This window comes from Palaemon carinicauda, chromosome 8, assembly GCF_036898095.1.
Source record: "Palaemon carinicauda isolate YSFRI2023 chromosome 8, ASM3689809v2, whole genome shotgun sequence".
Classification (NCBI taxonomy): Eukaryota; Metazoa; Arthropoda; class Malacostraca; order Decapoda; family Palaemonidae; genus Palaemon; species Palaemon carinicauda.
Window position 1 is genome coordinate 69,859,412 of NC_090732.1, and position 12,500 is coordinate 69,871,911.

Consider the following 12,500-nt stretch of genomic DNA (forward strand, 5'->3'; position numbering starts at 1 on the left):
AACAGAAGATATAGTACAATTTGGCTTTATGACAGAAACATGTAATCACTGTGGTGCTCTGAAATGGAAGAATGAACCTGGATTGTGTTGCGGTGGTGATAAAGTTAAGCTGCCCTTATTACAAAAATAATTTCCCCCTTAATAAAGGAAATATCGTATCTTCATAGTTGTAATTTCCATAAATGAAATATTGGGCGATTAGAGTATAAAGGAGTTAAAAACAAGTGGTTCAGAAAGAGTCATCACTATGATAACTTACAAGAATCGACCAGTTGCATTCACTAACATTAATACACCTGGGCATCGCCAGGTATCTTTGCTATATATATATATATATATATATATATATATATATATATATATATATATATATATATATATATATATATATATATATATATATATATATATGTATATATACATATATGTATACATACATATATGTATATATATATATATATATATATATATATATATATATATATACATATATATGTATATATGTATATATACTGTACACATATGCATATATATATATATATATATATATATATATATATATATATATATATATATATATATATATATATATATATATATATATGTATATGTATGTATATATGTATATATGTATATATGTTTATATACTGTACTAATATGCATATATATATATATATATATATATATATATATATATATATATATATATATATATATATATATATATATATATATATATATATATATATATATATATATATATATGAATACACTAAATATAACAATGTAAATTGATGCATAAGTACTTTGTTTCTATATTTTTGTCTTTGAAATGTTTGTTTTTCTTTTTGCTGAGGTATACATGCTTTTGCGTGAATTTATCTGATAATTTTTCCAAAGGGAATGAAAAATTCATTGTTGTTTTTCAATAAATCAAAAAGACAATTGTTCAAGAGACAATTTTGATATTATGTACTCCGGTCAAATATTTTTGTTTGGCTATTTATCTTTTTATCTTTACACATTTCTTTAAAATATCTCTTTCATATCCTGATTTCATCTTTTACTTTCACAGCTTTATGTAGAAGAAAGTGGTCCAGAGAAATGGGTGATAATTAAGGACCCCCCTCTCTTCACGAAAGATGGAGCAGCGTTTATAAGCATTGCACCCCTGGTGGATGGGAGCCTCGGAACCTATCCTCATATCATCCAGGGAAATGCTAAAATTAACCACAACACGCCTCTTACCTTTGGTCCCTATACTGTGTTCTCTATTCTCGCCTGGGATACTGTCAACCATTATGTGTGAGTTATACTGCACGAATTTATCTGCTTCAACTCAAAATCTGTAATGTTCGTCATCATAATTTTACAGTCCTCTCTAATCAGATTCCATAAAAAGGCTCTACAGTGTAATTTCTTTGTTTCACTTAATAAAATTCATAAAACGTTCAGGCATTTACCGAAAATTAATTTTATAAAAAGCCTGGTGTATGTCGCAGTAGTGTACACAATTTCTAATCCAGGAAAGGCAAAATACAGTGGTTTGCATAATTATGTCACAATTATCTTGTGAATTTCAGAAAAAAAATATTCGAACCAATGCCGCAAATTATTGTTGAGGTTACTTTTACATTTGCACAAAATCCAGTGATTCGTTATGCAACTTAAGATGTACAAAATCTATGGGGAAAAAAAAATTGTCTTCCATATCTTTTGTTTTGTAACAGCATTTCATAACCGGGTCCATAATAATCGCTCAGGGGCCCTGGCACATTTTTTTTATTTATTTATTTTTATATTTATCCATCCTCACAATTTGTTGACTACGGATTCAAAATCTAAAATTGATATCGGGATAATTGGTGCCCTGCTACTGTCACTGTTCAGATAGGGGCCTTACATCATAAGATTAAGAGAAGAGTACTACAATCAGCGATTTCATTAGGTCTGAAAGGGGGCATAGTTTTTCACTATTTATTTTCTTAATTTCTTGTTCCGTATACCAGTGTTCAACTTTTCGATATTATCAGTTTAAAACTATTTTCTCTCTATCTGTTCATTGAACTAGAAATAAATATCTAAATACTTATATAATCGAAGTGATTTTTTTTCTTTTTTTTCTTTTTTTTTTTCTTGTTACAAGATTACGATCTGGGATAGGACATCAACTTGTGTTTGACTTGTGAAGATCAAAATTGAATACAACATCATGTAAATCTATTCTTTATAACAGACTATTTTCTGAGAGATTTTACTAGATAAGGTTTCACAATAGCCTATGAGGTTGTTTGCTATGAGACAGACTTCTTTGGAATTCTTGTATGCATTTCTGTAACATTATTCTTTTAGGAGATTATGCTCATTGGTAATTTTATACAATATACTACTTTAAGAGGTTACTCCACGTCAAACTACGTTTGTCAAATTATGGTCTGAATAATTATGCCCTCAATGTTTAGTGAGATTATACGCTGATACTAGTGTGAACAGGGCAATGCTTTGTGAGCTTGTGTTTTGTGGGACTGTTACCAATGACACTCGGGGAAGTAAAATGTATGGGATTTGCATTGTGTTCTCTTACTCTGTTCTATGTGATACCAGCAAGAGATTCGTCTGGAAATAATAAGCTTCAGAATGTTTTGTTCTGTCAGCTTTTTAGGAATCTCTTACTCAGTGACGTACTCCTTAAAGTTATGTTTCGATATATCATTTCCTGGGAAACTCGTATCCTTCAAACTTTATAACATGGAAAATCATTGAGGTTATGATCAGCAAGATTTTCTTGAATCATATGTTTGTAAATGAGGATCCTATTTATGAAATGCTGCACATTCATGATGTGAAAATAATGTAGCTTGATAATAAGGCTTATTATTTGAGACCAAATTTCATTAAGACCCAAACCCCTCGCTAATGGAACTCTAACATATTCGTTTCAGATACTATATTGCAAACAAGGAGAAAGATACCAGGGAACGTCATTTATGGCGGGTCATGGACTTGTCAGCAACAACCCCACACCTGCAGGAGTGCCTTACTTGTGATCTTAATTACACTTCCCCAGCTTGCAGGCACTTCACTCCTTTTATGGGACCCAATAACTTTAATGAGGTAATATAGTCATTCAGTAAGGTAGTGTGACGTGCCGAGAGAACGGTTGTGACTCAAAGACAGGATGAAAGTAACTGAGTAAGTTTATAATAGACCACTCTCCTTTATATACAAAAGCTCGGGGCAACAAGAATTTTCATGTTTAAAATTGACACCGTTATCGATGAGAAAAACAGACATGTTTTTTCAGGTTCTTTTTAGTGCAAGAGGAGAGCGAAGATACAAGCACAAAATGAACTATGTACGATCGTGTGACACACGGTTGGTACATGGCTCCCCCTCTAAAAATGACATACTGTACATGTTAAATAGGGTGCCCTGAATCTGGAGTGGTAGTAGCAAATCTGCGCCGATTAGCGGCAGAGAGTGGCTGTAGAAGTCGTTGGTTGTTGAGCGAGCGAGTGGTGGATGATGTGTGGCTTTGTTGCCGCTCTGGCTCATCACGGGGTAGGCGAGTGTGTCCTACGGCATTCATAGGCGTGTCCTACGGCATTCATAGGCATGTGTGTCCTACGGCATTCGTAGGCGTGTGTGTCCTACGGCATTCATAGGCGTGTGTGTCCTACGGCATTCATAGGCGTGTGTGTCTTACAGCATTCATAGGCGTGTGTGTCCTACGGCATTCGTAGTCGTGTCCTACGGCATTCAATTTTCATGTTTAAAAATTGACACCGTTATCGATCAGAAAAACAGACATATGTTTCAGGTTATTTTTAGTGCGAGGGAAGAGCAAAGATACAAGCACAAAATGAACTATGTACGATCGTGTGACACACGGTTGGTACAGTAGTGTACTCATTTACGCGTAATCTGATTTCTTTATTCCAAAATATTTGGGAAGAATTGTTTATTACTTCATGATTCCTATAATCCACGGAATAATCTTTATGTACATTTAAAAAAAAACATAATTAATCATTGATTTAAATCAAGTTGTTTGCTTCCTGGTAGCAAGTATGCCTGCAGGAAACAATTACATATTTATAATTTTCATTCAGCTTTATTCATTATCATATAAGGCAACATTGACTATGAATGTATCTTCACCTGAATAATGGTATTTTAGTAGTCTGCTACTATTTTACTTGGTTAACTATAACTCTTGTGACTTTATAAATTTAAAATAAACTCATGTTTTTAAGTTATTATATTTGCAAAAAGAATGATTGTTAATGTATTTTTTCATCATAGACTTATCTTGTATGTTGTTCCACAGCTAGTGATTTGTACCCTGCAAATGTAAAAGCTGTTGGAGTAAGTTAGAAGATGTACGAGACAATCATTAGCCAGCATAGTCAGTGTGGGCATGAGACTAAACTTTTAAAAGAAATAAGATTAATAATTTGCCAGTGTCACACAGATTTATAATTCTCTGACTCGTTTTTGTATAAATAATATGGTACTTAACGATTCATAATGTTTAAAAAAAAAATTCTATTAGGGTATACATCTAATACAAGAAACGAAGTGATAGTATATTCTTAATGGGGTAATTTTCTTTCTAGCAGTCCTCAGTTTGTAAATGCAATTTTGTTTTTAATAAAATATGGTCATGATATAGACCATAGTAAATCGAATCCATCCATTTTTACCAATCTCCATAAACTCTTTTTAATCAGCAAAATACATTCCTAAACACCCTAGTATCTTAAATCTAACTAGGATTGTTTTCTCGCTGTGCAGACATTCAGCATCCACCTATGAAGTACAGCACTAGTTTTCCTGCACTAAGCACCATTAATATTTTTGGATATCCATCGTCTTTAATTCATTAATTATTTTCTTTTTGTTGATATATTTCCTGTTGTACCATTTTTTTTTCTTTCACAAAACCCAATAATAAAATCCTTATATCAAGAGATTAAAAAGCTAAACTTGTCAGTTTATTTACAGAAAACTAAGAATTAGGGATATTGGGTTTCTCACTACTCTATTTACTGTCAAACACATCATCAAAAGTATTGCCTTGTTCTTTAGACTGAGTGACAGAATTTTCTTATTTTGACTATTTCCATGTTACGCCGAACACTTTACCTTAAGGCCGTGTCCCACAGAACTATGGATGAAATACGAATGAATCGAGGATGCCAATTTTGCCGGTTTCCAGCCATCTGCAATCATTCGCAGCAGAAATTCATTTTTTCCCGCAATACTGTGGGAATATGAACCGTATAAATGACATATGAATTGAGAATGTGTGGTTGATGTATTACAAACAAAAGCGGGAAGCATTGCGGAAGGCGGCCGGGGGGGGGGGGGGGGGGCAAAATTTTTGTTCCCTAACAGGTTTGCAGATTGGGGCGGGGCTTCGTTCGCAGAAAACAGATTTAAAGGGTAACTCCTTCGTTACGACTGCGTTAAGATTTCATGGGTAACTATCTCATTAAAGTTATGATCAGTAACTGCGTTCCTAAAGAGCTGAAGTGTTTATATAGATATCTTGATAATAATAAAAATAATAATAATAATAATAATAATAATAATGATAATAATAATAATGATGATTATTATTACACACACACACACACACACACCACATATATATATATATATATATATATATATATATATATATATATATATATATATATATATATATATATATATATATATATATATATATATATATACACACACATATATATATATATATATATATATATATATATATATATATATATATATATATATATATATATATATATATATATATATATATATATATCATGATTTGCTTATGAAAACTAAATGTCACTGAAATAACTTAATTTTCAAAACTTTCTTACCAGTTCTTACCAGTTTCATAGTTCGATTCGTGCAAGTAGCCTACAACCTTTCCACAACAAATTATCATCATTACTTTTATATCTATCCTTCATTGTTGCACCTGTTTAAGCGTGTTGAAGAATAAGGGTTTTAAAAGTGTGTCAATTTTTCGTGTTGATTTCTTACTCTATTATTATTATTATTATTATTATTATTATTATTATTATTATTATTATTATTATTATTATTATTATTATTATTATTATTATTATTATTATTATTATTTTGGTGTGTCCTTCTCCTAGAAGAGTTGCTTACCATAGCTAGAGTGTCTCAATCCTTATGAAGAGGAAAGTATCCACTGAACAGTAGTTAAATCCATGAACAAAGAAGATTTGTTTGGTAATCTCAGTGTTGAAAGGTGTATAAGGACAGATGAGAATGTAGAAAGAATAGACCAGACTATTCGTTGAATTTGTAGGCAAAGGAAAAATTAGCCGTAACTAGATATAGAGATCCAGTGTATTACTGTCTAGCCAGTCAAAAAACCCAATAACTCTAGCGGTAGAGTAAGGAATCAACACGTAGAATTGACAGACTTTTAAAACCCTTATTCTTCAACATGCTTAAACCGATGCAGCAATGAAGGATAGATATAAAAGTAATGATGATGATTTGTTGTGGAAAGGTTGTAGGCTACTTGCACGAATCGAACTATGAAACTGGTAAGAAAGTTTTGAAAATAGAGTTATTTCAGTAACATTTAGTTTTCATAAGCAAATCACGATATATATATATATATATATATATATATATATATATATATATATATATATATATATATATATATATATATATATATATATATGTGTGTGTGTGTGTGTGTGTGTGTGTGTGTGTGTGAGTGTGTGTAATAATAATCATCATTATCATTATCATTATCATTATCATTATTATTATTATTATTATCAAGATATCTATAAACATTTCAGCTCTTTAGGAACGCAGTTACTGATCATAACTTTAATGAGATAGTTACCCATCAAATCTTAACGCATCCGTAACGAAAGAGTTACCCTTTAAATCTGTTTTCTGCGCACGAAGCCCCGCCCCAATCTGCAAACCTGTTTGGGATAAAAAAAATTCGCGTCCGGGGGATTAAAAAACTCTTATTTGTTGTCTCTGCATTTTCAGTTACTTTTATCTCAGTTTTACATTATATTCCTTTTCAGTTCTACATTTCTGCTTTCTCGATTAAAATCTTCTATCAACTTCTGCAATTCCTTCCATTATTCACCATATATATATATATATATATATATATATATATATATATATATATATATATATATATATATATATATATATATATATATATATATATATATATATATATATATATATATATATATATATATGTGTGTGTGTGTGTGTGTGTGTGTGTGTGTGTGTGGAGAATTTTTTTATGGTGTGTTCTAAGTGGGAACTTAGTCCAGGAAAGTCTCCTTATAACAGTTACATAAAGTTCAACAGGGGAGGATATGAGCACTTACTCTCGGGGCACAAACACCCTGCTAATACTTTACTGTCACAATTCACTAACCATCACTCTTAAATACAGAAGGGGGAAATTTTACTGTCCAGAGGCCGGAGAACTCCACACGTAGGATTAACAATAATTTATGGCCTACTCTAGCTTTGTCAGGTCTATAGTCATCTCATTCTCAGGGTCTGTTCCGGCTCCGTCCCAGCTACCCCAATGAGATGCTGGACAGGTATTTTACATTAATGTAATTAAGACAAAATCCAAAATGGAAGCAGTGATGTAAAGTAGTTTAAAAGTTTAAAGATAAGGATCTTTACCTTCGAAGCAAATATATTAATGCAAAGTTCCTCGCTGTTACCACCTATAGACTTACTTAGGTTTTACTCTTTAAATATTCCCAGTTTAAACATTAAATAAACGAGGGAGCAAAAATACTAAAGAGGTTTAATTAACCTAATATTGATTTATTCACAAATTTACATCAAAGAAACGGACATCTTAACAAAGACAAAATAGAATCATAAAAATGCAATTCAAAATGATAAAAATTAGTTAGTTAGACACGTGGTCTGCAATAATAAAAAATCGAAATGGGGTCGGACACGTGGCCCATGTGACCCAGAGACTGCGTTAGTCTCCAAACAAGAAATAATAATGGAAAAATATTTACACACAATCCCACCGCACACAGTCCGAATAGTGTAAAAGCCAGGTTCCCTATAAAGTTAAAATTAGTCTAAGCTAAGAATTGGGGGAAAACTAAATGGCCATTGATGTAGTACCTGCACTCCTTTGAAGATTAGTCCTATGCCCGTGGTGGCTGTTGACCTGGTTGTCGCACTAATTGGCACCTTGCACTCTTGCCTGGCTCACCCCAAAAATTCTCACGTTGGCTACAACTATGGTATACCAGGGTCCTCTTCTTCTCAATCTCTCCGACCGGCAGCAATCTTTTGCGAGTCGAGCTTTGGGAGAGAGGGGGGGGGTGAGCCAGAGGTGCACGGGATCACTAACCAAGCAGGTCAGTCGTCCAGGGCGTCTTCTAGTTGAATGGGCTCAACACTAAGATCGAGGAGATCACCTGGCTTCACCTTGCCAAACAAGTGACGGTCATGATGCGCGCGGTAATCCATTGGGAGTGCCATATCGGGACTTCAGGACAGGGCAATGTGTTGTTGCAAGGAGTGCAGAGGAGGCAGGATTTTGTACTAAATACTTTAGAGAAATCTTGCTGCTCTAAGGGAATTTATATATACAATAACCCTACCTATTCTGGCTTGCTAAAAATTAATATTTAAAATAATTAATTAGCAATGGACTGGTGCGATGGGCATACAGTACATCTTAAAATTAACAAACCTTAATTGGTATTGAGAAATATAAGATGCATTAATTCAGCAGTATTGAAATTTATATAAAAAATTCAGTTTAGGAATTTAATCTCGACCCACGTAGTTTAAGGAAAGAACCAACCTACGCCGGGGTTACCACTAAGGCCCTCTGTTGTGCGTATCTACGCTGTGACGTCACGGGCATGGCGTGCGCCACTATCAACAAGTTTAAGTTTAGATTAGTCCTCCCTATGTTCGTTAAAGAAAACTAGATGTAGGAGAGAATGTTTAAGGGGTAGCTATAGTATTAGTAGAAGAGAGCTAAAAATACGATTGAAAGAAGAAGAGTGAAGAAAATTCTTCACACCCTGGGGATAAAGGGGAGAAAAAAGGGAGAAGGGTTAGTTCCGGAAAATGTGATTCAACTACTTGTTAGTATGAGCGAGATAAGGTTACTGGCTGAATGAAGAGTGAAGTTGTTCTTAATATCAACGTCCGTTTAAAGTTAACAAACGCTGTTAACATTAATTGAAATCAATTGAGTCAAAAGTTATGCTTTCACGTGAATTTGAGGAATATTGAACCACACAGGCAATGCTTCACGGAAGCGTTAAGTTAAGCATATGATCAGTTTTAACTTTAAACGTACGATGCAATAATAACAGAACGATTAAAAGTACTCAATTCTTCCCACCCTAGGGGTACGGATAGAGCAAACAAAACATAAGCCAATAACGGTCGAGTTCAGCAACAAGTCCGGCCAAATGACAAATTAAAAATTATGGGGGTGAATCCCAATCCCGGTCTGACACCCAACGTTTTACATGAAATGTCTTTACATATAAAATGACTGGCGTGATGAAAGCTTTGAATTCGTCGCCTGACAAAAGGAGAAAAGTTGCATCCTTCTCGGCGTCAAAAAGTGAAAAGTTATTTGACACTAGCTTGAAAGACAAACCGAGACAAACTAGGTTTATGGGGACATCGTATTTCTGACTGTGAAAGTTTTGGATGTCGGTTTTAAGAAAAATGTTTGCAAGGGGAGCAATTAAAGGAAAAGTTATATTCAGCACGAGCTGAAGGATGTCAGGGGGATTATAATAAAATGACAAATTGTCAAGACAAAAGCTACATTTACGCTTCGAAGTTAAAGCATGGAATTGGCCTGGAAAATGCTGCTGTACGACTTGGCAAAAATAATAAAAGTTTAATGTGACGTCATATATGACTGAATGAAAATAATGAATGACGTTCAATGTACCGTTATCCTTAAGCAAGGTGAATCGTAAACAGGCTCTAATCTCCGGTGCTAGGTCTACATGTGTGACCTTCACTAAATCCACCGTCAGTGCAAAAGGTCCCTTTCTGACTGCTAAAGTCCTAAGGTTGCGTTCACGTGGCTCGTTCTGAGAGCGGGTTTCAGGTTTTGACTTGGATATTTTAGCGTCAACACGGGTTGGAGCGGAAGTTACGGGCTTAAGAACATGACAGTCAGGCAACGTGAGCACTGGTCCATGGGATGGTACGACTTTAATGAATGACTTTACCGGTGCAGGCCTCTGCTGGCCATCACGCACACGGTTAGGTTGGGTGGTATTTGTGCTACCACTTGGGGGGTCCACGTTAAGACCGTGAATGGTATTTCCTCCGGGACGGACTGTCACCGGCGGCAAAGATAAAGGGGGTTGAGGGCGATCAAACGCTGGCGGCTTAAGGTTTGGAGATGAGGACGGAGCAGGTGGGACTGACACAAAATTACTAATTGTATGCCGTGTTGGCAACATAGTATTGAAATGTGATGATTTTACAGGTTGGGGAACTGAGACAAAATTATGAACATTGTGCTTGACTGCTGATATATTAGAAGTAACAATTAGGGGACTATTAATAGCGTTTACAACAGGACGTGTCACTGAAGGTTTTACCCTTGAAGAGGAACACGATTGATTATCTTTAATTATTAAATTGGGATGAGCCATGAGGCTATTAAAAGCAATCTCAATTTTACTTGAACAGGCAGCAAGCACGGGATAATTTAATTTGACAATAGGATGGTCTTAATGACGTCTCCAAAAATTCTTGTAATTAAAAAGTTCATCTCTTACGTTACCAATAAGGGTTCTAAAATGACTTACGGCTTCTGGACCCATGCTGGGAAAATCTACAGAAGCAAGAGCATGAAGTGCTAGGTCTGCGTCTTCACAAACAAAGGTGAATGTCAACTCCTGTTCTTTAAGCCTAGCGTTAATCTCCTCGGGGCTGAGCGTTTCCGCCTTAGGCGGTGGAGGGATGTTTACGTTAAAAGTGAAGTCTGCCATCTTGGAATGACCACGTTTTGATGAACGGATTCGTAAAAGCAAATAAGGGGTAACTGAATTTCAAAAGATCATGAAAATGAAACTTTACAAATTTAATAGCATGGTAATTGAACATTTAAATTTACTCATGATGAGAAAAAATGGTTAAATGACAACACAAAGGTAGATAAAACTACTTTAAAATTCAAATTGACTGGGGCCTAACAAAGCAGACGATGCCCAGGTCACGTGACGTTAAACACTTTACTAAACAGAATTATTTACGCACGTGGCGATAAATTATTGAATTAAGTTACTTTAAAGTAAAACATTAGAAAGCACATGGGCTTATGAATGCAAAGATTTAAGTTAAAAGTTAAAATAACAGGTCGAGGCTGACACTGTTGTGACGATTTCACAATTACGGGCGCACTAAGGCGACCACTGAACTATTCAAAATGTAGATAAGCGCACGAGGCAACGACTTAGATTTTAAAGTGCACTCTCGTGGAGGCTAAACAAAAATGAGATTTCCCTCACGCGGAGGTAAAACAAAAATATCCTCGCTAAAGGACAAAAATAATATCTCCTCGCTAAAGGAAATTAAATGGTACTACACGCAGTAATTTACTTACGGTAGCAAACAATTACGGACCCTATAGTTTGGGCTGTAGACAAGATCCGCCATCTCGGAACAAACACGTGGAATGAAACGGACTTGGTGAAATTAAGTTTTTACGTTACTTGTAAGAAGACTTGAAATTATGTTACGCCAATTCGCTCTTTAGGACAAGGACACGTGCTAGGTATACGGGGAACGTTAGTTAGAAAAGTTAAGGTTGGTTAGGGAAGGTAAACGACACAAAGGAAGGTAGACCAAGGTACAAAATGTTACAAATTAGATACTTATTTAGCAAAATTAGTTGACAGAACGAGTACACCGGCGCTCTAGCTGAGCAGTAAACACGGGCGTCTGAACAACAAAAACCTTAGTTCAAGTAGCTTAGAACTTTCTGGTATAAGTGGATTCCGCCACAACACGTGGGTGAACGGATCCGAGACAAAGCGAAGTTCCTACGACAAATTCTAGCCTTTCTGTAGAGAACATTCAAGCAACAAATTAACCTGGCTAGGTAGCTCTTTCCTTAAACACGTGGTCGATACAAAAAGATCATAATGATTAAAAATTTCTCTTCACAATTAAAGTCTGGGCATTACACATTCGACAAACTGGCTGTGTGTGTGTGGGTAAGTGATATAGCGAGTTACTATATACTTAATCAAGCTGATTAATTACGTTAATGCTTCACAAGTCAAAGGTAAAAGATCCGGTTCGAAGGACCACTCGTGTGGAGAATTTTTTGTGTGTGTGTTCTGAGTGGGAACTTAGTCCAGGAAAGTCTCCTTATAACAGTTACATAAAGTTCAACAGGGGAGGATATGAGC

The 12,500-nt window shown here is 34.8% G+C and overlaps 1 protein-coding gene across 1 annotated transcript in view; it reads left to right on the forward strand.

Moving 5' to 3' along the window:
• Positions 1 to 12,500, forward strand: part of LOC137645276 (A-type potassium channel modulatory protein DPP6-like) — a 631,048-nt gene that overhangs the window by 530,165 nt on the left and 88,383 nt on the right. Inside the window, exons 10-11 of the mRNA XM_068378094.1 lie at positions 1,076 to 1,305; positions 2,943 to 3,114. Coding sequence (XP_068234195.1) covers positions 1,076 to 1,305; positions 2,943 to 3,114 — 402 coding nt within the window. The remainder of the gene's footprint in view (positions 1 to 1,075; positions 1,306 to 2,942; positions 3,115 to 12,500) is intronic.